The sequence below is a fragment of the Musca domestica genome, unplaced genomic scaffold, assembly GCF_030504385.1.
Source record: "Musca domestica strain aabys unplaced genomic scaffold, Musca_domestica.polishedcontigs.V.1.1 1, whole genome shotgun sequence".
Lineage (NCBI taxonomy): Eukaryota > Metazoa > Arthropoda > Insecta > Diptera > Muscidae > Musca > Musca domestica.
In genome coordinates this window covers 34,446,506-34,462,535 of record NW_026712114.1, presented here as the reverse complement: position 1 = coordinate 34,462,535, position 16,030 = coordinate 34,446,506, and the positions used below count along the sequence as shown (strand labels likewise).

Here is a 16,030-nt window from a genome sequence, read left to right as displayed (position 1 = left end):
AATTTTAAAAATATATATTCCTTATTATTATAATGTTTCCTCATCGGAGAAAGCCAAATTCGTCAGTTTTCACACTTTCGGCTAAGCGAATCAACTCTTTAGCTCCTTTGAGTCTGTTTTCTTTCTCTTGCGGTGTAAGTTCTTGGACTTTTTGACATTTCAATGGCTTTACCCCGAGCTCATTTTTTAATATTTGCCGAATGGAATTTTGCGATATGTTCAGCTTACGAGCCATTTTTCGATTAAGTCGCTTCTTTACTTTTCAAACCATTTAAGATGATGTTGCTGTTTTCTTCCGTCCACTTCCTTGGCGTCGGGCTACGCTACCAGTATCACGGGAAGGAGCATTGGTACGAGACACAAAAGATTTATTCACATTTAAATGCTGGAATGCTCTAACGATAGCCACTTGTGGTTTTTCAGCCAAATATAAAGGTATCACACTTGAATTCCATCACGAATAACTTTTTTTCTGGAAAATTCTCACCAAAATACTTTTGTACGCTTGTAAACAATATAATGAGCTGTCACATCTTTTTTAACATCTATCGGACGAGTGATTTAGAAATAACAGCAGTCTGAAGTTGGTTGCAGTTTTTTCATCTCACCCTGTATATGGATTTCTGGCGTATATGTAGGTAAGATATAGACTCTTCACGTCCTCAAGGACTTGCTTCGATCCGGTTTAAAATAAGTTTTTAACTATATTTAAAAAAGGGATCGGATGGGCTCCTTTCTAGGCTCCTCCTATTTTTTCTGCAATACTTAAAAAGACATTATATGTATAAACTGCACGGATTATATTTTCGTACTTGTCTCCTAACTTTACTACTGTTCGCACCTCGAAACCGGCATCATTGATTACTTTAGGGTCTTTTTTTTGGTGGCCTCGTCTTACTATCTTTGGTGGTAAGAAGCAGCAACCAAAAACGGCAGCCACGCATTTTAATCAAGTTAACGGTACCATATAACGAATAAGAAAGCTTAGAATAAACCCAAAACGAGGCAGACAAAATATAATTCTTGGTAACAAGTCTAAGCCACAATGACACCAAAGCTGAGAAGGAAGGAACACATAGAAGACGAAAAAGAAGAAGTAAAGCGACCATTACGACGACGGTTGACGGGAAAGCAATCTCAAAATTCCATGATGAGCAACAACACTGCGGCATGGCTGAGCTGTAATACAGCTAAAGATTAAAGTGGGTTAAGTGCACAACAGACACCAACACCATCACTTATTTGCCAGCACACAAAAACAGAAGCTACAATAATAATAAAAACTTTTAAACTTGAATACAGAGATTATGACCAAAACAACAACAACAACATGCAGAGAGAATCGAAATGGTTAAGCAAGATTCCAAAACGGATGAATAAATGGCCAGCGGGAAGGGGGGCGTTAAGACAAACGGGTGAGGAATAAAAATAAATGAATGAAAGAAAGAAATTCTCTTCGTAGCGGGAGGGGAGAAGAGTTTTTGAAAGAAGAACAAGAATCTTTGTAACTAACACATGGAGAGAAGGTGTCAATATGCAATGCCCGAGGTGGAAGTCAGAACCTGTATATTAACCTTTTTTACTTCAACGCCAGCCATTATCATCGGCGTCATTATGCCATTGTGTAGTCATCATTATTGTGTCTTCGTGTGACCGCCAGCCATCTCCTACTTCAACTTCTTTGGGTAACTTGTTACACCTGCTTTTATTGCACACAAGTGCGACTTAGAACGGTTTTCGATATAATGAAGTTCCATATGGAAAACCCGTTGTCATAGTGAGTTAAAAGACTAGCACTGGAAGAACGAGATTTTATTGAGGTTTTTTTTTTCATTAGGGGTATTTAAGTGCAAGTTGAAATTTCCATTGCAAATGTTTTACGAGATAAAGATTTAAAAATCCATAAAGTACATATTTAGCTGTACAACACAAAAAATAATTCCTGGGAATTTCCAGCAGATAATGAGCCAACGAATAGGTCTTTTTTTGGCCCTTTTTTAAATGTGCTCCAAAAATGTGGATCGCGGCAAATCAAAATATTCACCAAATTATTTGTCTTAATATTCTAATATAGGTCCTAGATGCCGTTAAGAGTCTAAATAGGAATTCATGAATATTAAAAACACATCTTAGGAATCCTGGGTTCTTAACCCAAATGTTGTTAAGGTCCTTACAAAGCTTTGACAATACTTTCAGGTTTTTATTTTAAAAATAGTTCCACTTTTTGGTACAGCCATTATATAAAGATTATCCTCGATTTTAATTATTTTATTATCCAATCGAGTGGGCTTTCTGAAAATTTTTAAAATTTTGGAAGAGGGGGAACTTTCCCCCTCTATTTTTGTTACTTTTCGTTGTAAACTTTCAAAACGTGTCTCCTTTTTATATCCTCAGCCTACAAAAGGTATACAGGGTTAAATTAAATAAGCTTCAACCAATTGCAGACTGCTGTCATTTACAAACCACTCGTCCGACAGCTGTTAAAATTATTCCAGTGACAGCTCATTATAATGTTTACAAGCGTACAAAAGAATTTTGGTGAGAATTTTCCAGAAAAAAAAATTTATTCGTGATGGATTTCAAACATTATAGTGTGATTTCTTTTTATTTGGCTGGAAAACCACAAGTGGCTATCGTTAGAGCACTCCAGCATTTAAATGTGAATAAATCTTTTGTGTTTCATACCATCGCTCGTTTCCGTGATACTGGTAGTGTAGCCCGACGTCAAGGAAGTAGACGGAAGAAAACAGCAACATCAGGAGGAATAGTTCGAAAAGTAAAGAAGCGACTTGATCGAAATCCGCGTGAGCTGAACATATCGCAATATTCAATTCGTCAAATATTGAAAAATTAGCTCGGGGTAAAGCTATTGATATTCCAAAAAGGTACAAGAACTTATACCGCCACAGAAAGAAAATAGACACAAAAGAGCTAAAGAGTTGCTTCGCTTGGCCGAAAGCGGTGAAAAGCTGAATTTGATTTTCTCCGATGAGAAAACATTCGTTATCCAGAGGTTTGTAAACAAACAAAATGATCGTGATCGTTACATGCCAAAGAGGTCAACTGAAAATGTTCACCTTCGGTTGGCCACCAGAACTCAAGCGCCGTCCATGGTGATGGTGTGGGCTGCCATAACAGCCGATGGGCGCACTCCGCTTGTATTAATCGACTGTCGCATCATAATAACTGCCGAATATTATGGCGAAAATATTCTGGAGGGTGTATTAAAGCCTTGGGCACGCAAACATTTTGGCCGCAGACTTTGGACATTCCAATAGGACTCGGCACCATAGCACTCAGTACGAGCCACCCAAGAATGGTTACAAAATGAGGTTCCTCGCTTCATTTCCAGCGCACAATGGCCACCAAAATCTCCGGATACCAATCCGTGGACTTTTGTGTCCGGAGTATTTTGGAAAACAAAGTTGGCACTAAAAATACCAAAGTGTCGATAACCTCAAGCATGCGCTTCGCCGGGAATGGGTGAAAATACCGCAGAGCAACATTCGGGCAGCGTGTGACAGTTTCATTGGCCGTTTGAAGGCCATTCGTGCCAAAGGTGACCAATTCGAATAAATCTAAACTTATTCTAAAATTTGATGCTATTCTCGACATTTCATTCAATAAATTTTAAAAAGAATTTAAAAATTATGGCGTTTGACTTTGTTGCAGTTTTTTTTATCTCACCCTGTCAACTTTCAAAACGCCAATACACGTGTCTCCTTCTTTATCTCTACTTTCATAATCTGCTGGATTTTTCTCGTAACTATTGAAAAAAACTAAATTTTGTCGCACTGTGTTATTAATCAATTTGAATTTTTAAATGCATCCCACTTTTTTTATTTATTTATTAGCTTGATATATATTATAAATTAATATATTTATAGTAAAAGTATTGTATATAAATACACTAGATATATATAAATATGTTATAAAACAGAACAGTGTGGCTTGTTTGTTCGGGATACCGTAGTATTTTGTTGTTGCAAAATGGTCAGGCTTTATCCCTTTTTTTGTTGTTTTTATAAAAACAACGCTTGTTTATTAGTGGAGAACGATGCTAATGTTTACCAGGGGGTAAGGCAGGGAATACCTAGGTTTCGGAAAGAGCCACCAATCCTCATCAGTTCCCTTGTTTTTTGTCTGGGATATTCTCCCCCGAAGTTATTTTTTGTTTTTGTTTTGTTGTTTTTTGTCATAGAAGTTATTTTTAAAATAACTTCTGGGGAGAATATCCCAGACAAAAAACAAGGGAACTGATGAGGATTGGTGGCTCTTTCCGAAACCTAGGTATTCCCTGCCTTACCCCCTGGTAAACATTAGCATCGTTCTCCACTAATAAACAAACGTTGTTTTTATAAAAACAACAAAAAAAAGGGATAAAACCATTTTGCAACAACAAAATATGTTATAAAACTTTAGAAACTAACTTTTCATATGACTCCAACGTAACAAAATGCTCTACGTATATATTTTTGTTCACCTATTGTGGCAACTTCTTTTAATGATGTTTAGAAAAAAATATTTGTAAATGTTTTTCAATGCACAAGAAGTGAGTACCCCTATTGAAGAAAGAATGTTCAGCACAGTTTTTCCTACATCTCCTCTTTTCTCCCAACACACCACACAATCACAACCATATCGGTAGAAATCATCGCAACTGACCATACCTGTTCTGTTATTGCCAACACTCAGTACTTGTAACAATTTTCAAAATTGATTTGGGTCTCAACCGACACTGCATGGGGGAATATGGGTCAAAATGTCAATAAGATTTTTGGGCCACTTATTTATCAAAACACACATGGACAACAAGAAGAACTCACTCATACATACATATATACAAAAATAATAACACTTTAACGCAATACAGTGTTGATGTTATTGTTGAAATGTGTGTGTGGATCTTGTGTGCCCACAGCCGGAGGTGATGTTGAAGGGATCATCTCTGTCATATTCATATGTGCATATCATCTCCATGAAGAAAATCCACATATGGTCAAGTGTGATTAGAAAACATTGGTTTGTAAAAGTCAAGTGCGTATGGCTGGTTTTCTCAAGATGTGTGTGTGTGTGAATTTACAATAGCCAAACAACCATCAGCTGGTGATAATTCCATAAATCATGGCTTCCATTGAATTGCATTGGGCATTTATTTTCATTTGAGATTTTTGTTTATTAAGGCCAAGAAAAGGTTAAATTTCCCTCCAAGGCCGGGGATCTCTGCATTTGTTGATTGTTGAGTGCCAATGGAAACCGTTACAGGTTAATTGGAGATAATTGCGGCTGGGTGTGGTTGGTGGTCATTAATATTATCGAAAGCATAACTAATGTGCTGCATACAACAATAGCGGATTATGAACAATTAAAAATAATTCGTGAAGAATTCCGGTATATTTATGATCTGTGTTAAATTGTTAAAGTCAGACACCATTTTTGAACTTAAGTTAAATCCAGTGGAGTAGAGTGTAAATGAAAATATTTATAGAATAGGTATAGTGTAAATGTAGTGTAGGTAGATAGGTATTGCGTATATAGTATAAATGTCCTTTACATTATTTTCAGGAATAACTAAGCTTCCAAAATTGAAATCGTTAAATCTTTATTGAGTGTTGGGTTTCTCCTTTTTTTCCTTATGTTTCACTATAGAATTAGAAAATATCTTAGATATGCCTTCTCTTTTACTGAGATAAAAAACTGCAACAAAGTCAAACGCCATAATTTTTACGTTTTTTTTTTAAATTTTATTGAATGAAAGCAAAATATGTCGGAAATAGCCTCAAATTTCAGAATAAGTTTAGATTTGTTCGAATTGGTCACCTATGACATAAATTATGGCCTTCAAACGGCCAATGAAACTGCCACACGCTGCCCGAATGTTGCTCTGCGGAATTTAAGCCCATTCCCGGCGAAGTGCTTGCTTGAGGTGATCGACACATTGGTGTTTTTTAGTGCGAATCTTGCTTCTAAAATACTCCAGACACAATAGTCCAAGGGATTGGTATCCGGGGATTTTGGTGGCCATTGTGCGCTGGAAATGAAGCGAGGAACCTCATTTTGTAACCATACTTGGGTGGCGCGTGCTGAATGCGATGATGCTGAGTCCTGTCGGAATGTCCAAGGTCTGCGGCCAAAATGTTTGCGTGCCCAAGGCTTTAATACACCCTCCAAGATATTTTCGCGATAATATTCGGCATTTATTCTGATGCCACTGTCGATTATTACGAGCGGAGATCAACTATCGGCTGTTGTAGCGGCCCACACCATCACCATGGCCGACGCTTGAGTTCTGGTGGCCACCCAAAGGCGCACATTTTCAGCGTATCTTTTTTTAAGTAAACACGATCATTTTGTTTGTTTACCAACTGCTGGACAACGAATGTTTTCTCATCGAAGAAAACCAAATTCGGCAGTTCACCACTTTCGACTAAGCAAAGCAACTTTTTAGATCTTTTGAGTCTATTTTCTTTCTGTTGCGGTGTAAGTTCTTGCACTTTTTGGAATTTCAATGGCTCGGGATAAACTCATTTCTCAATATTTGCGGTAACGAGCGCTACCAGTATCACGGTAACGAGCGATGGTACGAGACACAAAAGATTTATTTACATTTAAATGCTGGAGTGCTCTGACGATAGCCACTTGTGGTTTTCCAGCCGAATATAAAGAAATCTCACTATCAGGCTTGTATTCCATCACGAATAACTTTTTTTCTGGAAAATTCTCAACAAAATGCTTTTGTACGCTTGTAAACAACATAATGAGCTGTCACTGGAATAATTTTAACAGTTGACGGAGGAGTGGCTTAGAAATGACAGCAGTCTGAAGTTAGTTGCAGTTTTTCATCTCACCCTGTTTATCATTTGATACGGCCAAAATTTGCCTCATCGAAACCCTAGCTCTCTTTGCACCATATCCTCGGAACATTTGGAGTCGATCATGAAACTCATAAAGTCGAAATGAGCACCGGATTACTTCTAAACTCAGCACATTCCAATATTTCTATCAACACAATATAATATCGGCCCACTCCCTTGGGTACCTTCCCCACAGCGGTAAAAATTTTGAATAATTAAAACTGTCATAACTGATGAAATAAATATGCGATTCTCTTCAAATTTCACACTTCCCAATATTTAAACTAAGACAAGAACTTGAGTGAAAATGGAAAATATCAGTCTATTCCGTGTGGTACCTCCACAACCATGGCGTCAAACAATGCGAAATGAAATCCGATCTCTTCAAATTTCACACATCCCAAGTTTGTTCCATCACAAGATCTTGTGTGAAGATTATAGATATCGTCCCAAACCCTCCGGGAACCTCCCCCAGAAAGTTTCACAGTTTTCAATATTTATAGCTCTCATAACTTGGGAAGAAATCAGCGATTCTTTTTCAACTAAGTGTTGTTATACATTTCTCCCAAATGTTCGACTTTCTTTAAATTTTGCACATGCCAATATTTTCATTGGTATTATATGAAGTGGAGAACGAAGTACTATGGTTGCACTATATTTATATAAGGCAAAGATCGGATACCAAATAGACAATATTGGTCCACTACTTTGGGGGTTCCCCCATAAGGGGACAACAATCAAAATAAATTTTAAAAGCCGACATTGGCTCAGAGTACACATCTGTCGGCAAAACCGACTGATACTTTTTAGCTTGTTTAATAGTTTGTAATGCTGAGTTTTAATCGAGATCAATAAGTCTCACGTTCTTTCCTAAAATGAAATGGTTCGTGAAAGAACATTTCCCCTTTTTCTAACCAGAACAAAAAAAGTGAGTTTAGGAATTTTCTGATAAAAACCAGTAAAGAAAGTCTTAAAGTCGGGCGGGGCCGACTTTATGATACCCTACACCATTTTGCTAATTTAGTAAAGCTTCGCATAACAATTAACAGTTTTTATGGGAGAATTCAATCATAAACGCTACGATTATAATTATAATTTAAAGTTCAAACGACCAAATATGCCGAAGCATTTGTATCTTTTAAATTCGGACTTGTATTGTCCATTTGGTGCACAATTAATTTGAAATCGTATAAAAATATATATGGGAGCCATATACAAATCGGAACCGATCTCGATAAAATTTGGCAAAGATATTTCTGAGCTGTATTTCATGTATTTCCCTGAATATCGTAGTTACGGAGAGCATATTACGACTGCGAAGGATAAAAATAACAAATCGGATGAACAATATATATGGGAGCTATAGCTATATCTGAACCGATCTCGATAAAATTTGGCAAAGATATTTCGGAGCTGTATTTGATATATTTCCCTGAATATCGTTGTTACGGAGTGCATATTACGGCAGCGGAGGACAAAAATAACAAATCGGATGAACAATATATATGGGAGCTATAACTATATCTGAACCGATTTCGATCAAATTTGGCATACTTATTTTCAGATCCAATCTGATCGTACGTGCAAAATTCCATATTATTCGGACTGATATTACACGTTTGGTGCACAAAAAAAAAGCAAATCGGACGAAGATATATATGGGAGCTATATCTAAATTTTGACCGATTATCTCCAATTTCAATAGGGTGCGTCCTTGGGCCAAACAAATGATTTGTGCAAAATTTCATCTGGATAGGACAATAAATGCGAACTGTACTTTGTTTACAAAAATACATGGACAGACGGACGGACGGACATTCATAAATCAACTCAAAATGTGATTCTATGCAGATCATCAAAAGGAACTATGGGTCTATCTCGTTTCCTTTTGCCTGTTGTGTAGGGTATACTGAACTACAAAAATTCCTCATGAAATACATCACTTCAATTGTCTCTCCCTCCTGTAAGTAGTTCTCCCACAAAGTTGCAACAATGTTTCTACATTTCATGACACATCATTAAATTCAATTTAATCTCAAATCGTAAACTTCCTGGCCAAAGCATTGCATCCTGTGGTCGGAGATAGGAATAAAGAGAGCTAAAAAGAACCATTACAAAGAACTGAGGACTTTTTGGTTCATCTGGTCTAATGCCTCATTTCCAGGAAGTGTTGTGCACACCAATGGAACAAAAGTTACAACAACAGTCCGAACAACGCCCAACTAACAGAAAAGAACGATAGATGATTAGAAAAAGAGAAGAAGAAGGAAAAAACCCTAAAGCATTACGCAACTACGTAAACTTTTCATATCTGTTCATGAAGTTTTCCATCAAAAAGATGAGGATGATGACTACAATGATGTTGTTGTTGTTGTGAGAGTGATGTCCGCACAGCATCAAACATCATTCATGGCATGACATGAAGACTGGTCACGGCAGCCAAGTTGGGCTATGGAAAAAATTGTTTGCAATTAATTACTTTTAAACGATACTCGTTGAATTGACCGGGTTAGTTCTGGGGAAGCGAGAGAGGGCGTCTGGAGCAGCTTGTAAATTCATCAAACAACTGTGTTGACTACAGCCTTCAAGGTATTCTGTCATCTGACATAAGCTGTCGTTTTTTTGAATGTTGAATGTTTTTTCAGTGTGTGTTTTGTACTGCTGCTTCGTCCGTTTATGGTTCCTCATCATCATCATCAACATCGCCATCGTCATCATGGCAATGACTATAATGCCTCCTAAACACGCAATGTTTTTTTGAAGAGAATACAGCATGGAGTAGGAGATTATATCCACAAGTATTTGTACAAGGGGATATACTTATCTATGATTTGGGTTACCAAGGAGAGGATGTAAGCAATGAGTCAACTTTTGGGATCAGTTGCGGTGTTCCATAACCGGACCTCTAGAAAACAGCTGGGGAGAATTCTAGTTGCATGGTGTAAATGTCTGGAAAGGTTCAGAAGACCTCTAGATAATCTTCTAGACATTTAAGGCTTCTGATAATGACATTTTTAATTTTTCTTGGAAAATTCTTCTATAAGGTCACTAGAAATTGTTTTAAGCTGAGAAGTTTTCTGGTAGTTCTGAAAATCGTCTGAATATATTTCTGATAAGTCTGTTTAGTATACAAAAACCTTCAAGAGAAAAAAGATCTTAAAACAGTTTTCCGGGTTTTAAAGTGGTTTGGAAAATCTTAGATTTGCTCGTTTATACTGGCGAGTGAAACATACTCGCATGCTCGTAGAATTTCGAATGTTATCGATTAATAGAGTATATTTGTTTTCATTTCTACTCACAGGGGTACTGCCACTCGAATTCGAACGACATTTGCTCTTTACTCGAATTCGAGCGAGCATTTCGAAACTATGCTTCTAGATAAAAGAGTCCCTCTGAAAGAAATTCTTCTATAAGGTCACTAGAAATTGTTTTAAGCTGAGAAGTTTTCTGGTAGTTCTGAAAACCGTCTGAATATATCTCTGAAAAAAAAAACCTTCAAGAGAAAAAAAATATCTTAAAAAAGTTTTCCGGGTTTGAAAGTGTTTTGGAAAATCTTAGATTTGCTCGTTTATACTCGTGAGTGAAACATACTCGCATGCTCGAAGAGTAGAAGTTTTACATGAAGGTTACTCTTCAAATTTTTGTTTTAGTTTGGAGTGGTCGCATGTTACTCCTGTTTTGGAAGTAAGAGTGGGACTCAAAATGCTCGAAATAGAGTAAGAGTTCTTGAATGGAAGCAAGGGACCCGTGGATTTTGTGTAGGACAACGAAAGCAACAACAATACCATAGCCTTTGTTTGTACAGCTAGGCGAAAATGCACTTCAACCTTTTAGCATTTTATTCTCACTCGGAAACTAACAAAGTCTTTTCGTTCTTATTCGAATGTTATCGTGTTACTCACAGGGGAACTGCCACTCGAATTCGAGTAAAGAGCAAATCTCGTTCGAATTCGAGTGGCAGTAACCCTGTGAGTAAAAATGAGAACAAATATATTCTATTTCGGAACTATGCTTCTAGATAAAAGAGTCCCTCTGAAAGATCCTTATGTGTAGGGCGCCCGAAAGGCCTTTCTCATTCAAAATTCTTTTCAGTAAAGAAGATGTGTGGAAGTGCTTCCAAGAGATCATTGGATGTTCCCACAGGTGTAGAAGATATCAGCTCTTTATTATTCGAGCGCCATAGAAAAATGGAGTATTCTCGATTACGTTTTTACATGCAGGAGTACTGCCACCCGAGTTCGAGTCTATAGGAGCTACGCTTTTAGGAAAGGGTGTTCTTGAAACTCTTTCAGATAAAGAAACCCTCTTTATGTATATAGAGTCTCTGAGTGATCTTCCTAATTAAAATGACCTTTGAAAGTTCTCTATAAAGAAGATCTTTGAAAATTGTTCTTCATCCATGCAAAAAAGCTTTTGATAGGTCTCAACATAAAAAAGCTCTCATGAAGTTCCAAAGGGTGTAAGGGACCCATGAAAAATCTCTTATTTTCATAAAGGCTCTAAAAGATATTCTAGAAATTAAATTCCATTGGAAGATATTCTATGCATAAAACACCTCTCGAAGGCCATCCAGACATTGAGAGCCTCTGGAAGGCCCTCTAGCATCAGAACAATGCTGGAAGATCCCTTAGGCAATGAAGGTTTCGGAAATGTCTTACGTGCATTAAAGACCTCTGGCAGGCTTTCAATCTTTTGAGAGATGGAAGTTCTTAGAATGGTCTTTTAGTCATAAGAGACCACTTGAAGTTAAGACCACTTACCGATCTTCTAGGAATAAGTGACCACTTGATAGGAGGTTTGGAAGATTCTAGAAGGTCCTCTATGTATAAACATCTCAGAAATATCTAAACTATCTACCTACTCATCTATCGACATATCTGTACATACATGAAAGAGCTTTCGTCTTTCAGATACCTGTGGGACTTCTTCTTCCTATAGAATACATCCTGGAACTATCCTATGTACAAAAACTCCCTTTTACGCAAAGAAGATCAATTGAAGATCTTCTTTTTAAAAGATGGTCGTAGAATATTATCCTTTGCTACGTCTCTGTTTTTTCTCTTCGGCCTTTTAAAGCCGACATTCAAGACAGCATAAATATTTGCCATTGTTTTTATGAGCTTTTAAGGTTTTATGTACTCACCTAAATTGGCATAAACATTGTCCGACTTGCTTTTTATCGAACCGCTTTGTTGGTCCCCTGCAGCACCAGCGCCTCCTATGATGCGGATGTTGTTGGTGTTGTTACTGGCGGCTGATGATGAGGTTGAAGATGTGGCGGTTGATTTGGGCGAGGAACTAATGTTGCTGCTGCTGTTGGCATTGCCTGTTCCATTGCTGGCGTTTGCGGATGAGGATGCTGCTGATGTCGATGTTCCTGCCGCTGCTGCTCCCGATGATGCCATTGGCAATGATGTGGTTAATGCAATCTGTTGCTTTCTACGTAATTCTGCACTTTTTGGTGGCGGTGGCCTTGCTGGCTTATTCATTTCGTGACTACGTTGCGTGTCCACCGAACGTAGAGGAGGTGCCGGCGGTTTGGCCGTGACCACAGCCACTGTTTGGGCCGTAACCGAATCATTTGTCTTTGTTATGTCCTTGACCACTTCGACAGCTGTGGTATTAATGTCTATGGGATGGATGATGACTAAACGTGGCTTGCCCGAGACTCCCACCTCCTCGCCCGTGCAAATTTCCGAATAAATACTTTCCTTTTGTTTGGTTAGATTCTCGGTAGTTTTACTGGCTCCCATGCGTAAAAATTTCTTAATGGAAAACTTCGTTTTTGTTTTGGCTTGATTGGCAGAGGATTTCTTATCGCCTGCCTGTGAGGAGGAGGAGGAGGCGGCGGCAATATTCGTGATGGACATGGATGTGGTAACAGTTTTGGTGGCGCTGCCACCAGGATATGAGTCGGCAGTGAGATTTTCTTCAGAGGCAGATAGGGTTTTGGGGGTACGTGGCTTGGGTTCAGGTGTAAGCGACTGATTGAAGCTGATCGAGGAGGTGGCATTCTGAAGTTGCAGATTCTTAATGGCATTGCTGCGTTGAGTGGCAAAGGTGTTGAGACTTCGGAATTTTGGATTAATTATGGCTCTTTCGCGTTTATCTTTTTCGCGTATGGCAGCAGCGGCTGCAGAATTTTTACCCACCGTCCCAGCACTGGTCATGGCGCCAATTTTACGGGTATACATTGAGGAGACTGGGGAGGAGTTACCAAAATCATTTCCAGCAGACGAGGATTCTTTGGGTTTCTCTTCCTTAGCAGCTGCTGCTGTAGTGTGTGTCTTGTTGGCTGTCTCATTACTTTGTTGCTTGGAAAATTCCTCCTCCATGTTGTAATCAGTCTCCGGAGATGATGGAGCACTTGATTTGGTTTCAGTGGCCGGAGGAGGATTGGGAGCTTTGCCCTTTTTCAGTTTATTGTCATCCTTTGAGGAGTCGTTGTCTTGATTTTCCATGGATTTGGACATGATCATTTGCAGCTGTGAAATGACTTGCTGTTGATCATTGGATTGCCCTTGCATGCCACTAACAGCACTGTTTGAGGTTGGTGGACCCCGTTTTGTTAGGAAAGTCTTCATGGGACTGGGAGTGGGTGAAACCAAGGGCTTAACTGGCAAATCAGGTTTCTTCAAGAGTATGGGAGGATGTTGCTTTTGCAATCCATGCAAAAACGAAGGTCGGGCATCAATGACCTTTGTTGTGGGAGGTGGTGACTTAGGTAAGGGCGGAATTTCCTGCGGCTCTTGATTTTCAAGACTACCATCCGGATCGGCACTACCATCCGGTTCGCCATGCAATTCCCTGGACTTTTCCAAAATAAAGGGAGCCGATTTTTCCACATCTTCGTTAAGCTTAATTTCCCTCAAAGTCATCGGGGGCTTCTGATCGGCAACTTGAATATCTTCATAGTCGGAATTATTGGTACTGGCACTTAGCTTCTTTTCAATTCTCAGGCGATCTCTGTCCTTTTCGGCCACATGAATATTTTTGTAATCATGACCTATGCTAATGCCAATACCCGAGTCCGATTCGCTGCGTATCATGTTGTATGAAGTCTCCTCGTCACTGCTGCCATCAAAGCTGCTACCTGTAGAGTCCAACGCATCATCGGAGCTACATTTGGTGACAATCAAACCATCCGATGTAATTTTACTGGTCATAAAGTTACCCTCATGTAGATTATAGGAGGCCGCCCGGGTCTTGGAGGAGAGCAACATATCGGTAATATATTGTGAGGAAGAGAAAACACTCGAAGAGGAATCCGTTTGATCCGCCTTCGCCGAGCTTTGGGCCTTAGCCTTGTCTTTATTTTCATATTTTCCGTCGGGTAAATTTTCGTAAGTCTGTGATGTCTCCACCACATCGTAATAGGCCGAAATACCATTTTCCGTATCCGAGCAATTGCTATCCGAATCGGAATATTTATTGAAGACATTCACTTTGGGTTTGACTTGATCCTTTGTGATAGGCGGGTTACGCACGATTGGCTTCTTAAGGTCGAGAAAGGTTTTGTTCTCCAGCGACTCGGCTAAACTGCCAATTTCAAATTTAATTTTACCTGCAGAGCTGCTGGAGGTGGAGGCAGTGCCGCCAGCTGCTGCAGAGGCCTTTTGTTCTGTGGCCAATTTCTCGGTTTGTTTCTTTTCCAAGGTCTCGGAAATTTCATCCAGCAGAGATTTCTCCATGGCCCTTTCAATTGGTGGACTATCCTTGCCATCACTTTCCATGGAGGGCAAGGGTTCACTAATGGATTTACTGGACAACATCGAACTGCTTGCAGATGTAGTCGTGGATTTCTTCACCACAGTTTTTGTATTGCTGGTTGTTGTTGTAGTCTCTGTTTTGGTTTCAAATTTGGCTTTTACAGCTGTCTTGCTGGTACTTGCCACCGTTGATGTGGTTGAGAGCTGACTCTTTGTGCTCACCTCCTTTGTTTCATTGGCCCCAAATGGCAAAACATTTATTTGCAATGTTTGTTTCTTACCCTCCTTATCCACCTGAGGGGCACCCAATTTTAAGGCAGCAAACGTTTTCTTGATATTCTCTTGCGGATCTCCTAAGAGGTTGCCATTATTCATATTAAAATCGGTATTGGCCCGAGTGATACGCTTCAATTCAATGGTCTCCTCATCATCGGAACCCGATATTTTATCATCATCCTTATCATTGGCTAAATTCATAAAATCATGATCATCATCCGAATCATCGGACCATTCTCCCCCGTAGCCAATAACCTCGGAGATATTTTTGGGAAAATTCACCTTGTGCGACTTGTGTTTCCCCGTTGCCTTTCCTGCTGCCCGCTTGATGATACTCTTTGTCGGTTTTTTATTCTTATTTGGATAATCAGTCTTTGGATCGGTAGTGGACTTGGAGCTGAGGCTGCTACTTAGACTCGATGAAAGCGCTGTGTATTTGGAACGTGACGCCGCCAAGGCAGCAGCAGCTTGTTTGTGTTCATCTTTCGATTTGAAACAGTTCGAACACAAATCTTTTTTCCAGGCATTCTGGGAGAAATGTGTACATATGGACGAAGACATGTTGGGGTGGTGTGTGTGTGTGTGTTTAACGGACGTTACACCTGACGTTTTGAAGGGGGTTTTCTTCTTATTCCGTTCGATAAAAGGCCATAATCTGAAACGAAGAGTAAAAAATATATAAATTTTTATTGGATGATTATGCAGATATTCAATAACTTTACAAAATACAGTTGATATTTTCTTCAAAAATCATCACTGATTGAGTGCAGGATAGATGTACCAAAGTGTTTTCGGATATTCGAACTGAAATGTTACGAAAAGTTATAAAATGGTACGAAACATATACAATGGTACTATTTGGATACCACAGAGCTTAAACTTGACATTTGGTATGAGAACCAAGGTTGGAGCTTAAGACTTGGCATTTGGTATGAGAACCAAGATATGAAGGTGGTTTTTGGAAATGTGTACTAACTGTGCGTTCGGTAGTAAAATGGTACTAAATTTGGAACAGTTTGGTATAGAGTGAACAGATGAAGCTGGAATTTTGAAATTTTGTATTGGAGTCCCTTTGCAGTTGGTTTCCGATAAAGATATGGTTTTGGAAATGGATGCTATAAATAGTACTATATTATGTACCATTTGATATTGAGTGAATGGTGCCATGAGATCTGAAATTGTGTATTAGGG

The 16,030-nt window shown here is 38.9% G+C and overlaps 1 protein-coding gene across 1 annotated transcript in view; it reads right to left on the bottom strand.

Annotated features, from left to right (window-relative positions):
- The window catches only part of LOC131802235 (probable serine/threonine-protein kinase DDB_G0282963), a 236,315-nt gene that overhangs the window by 11,098 nt on the left and 209,187 nt on the right, over positions 1 to 16,030 (bottom strand). The window contains exon 4 of the mRNA XM_059122046.1: positions 11,998 to 15,494. Coding sequence (XP_058978029.1) covers positions 11,998 to 15,400 — 3,403 coding nt within the window. The 5' untranslated portion in view covers positions 15,401 to 15,494. The remainder of the gene's footprint in view (positions 1 to 11,997; positions 15,495 to 16,030) is intronic.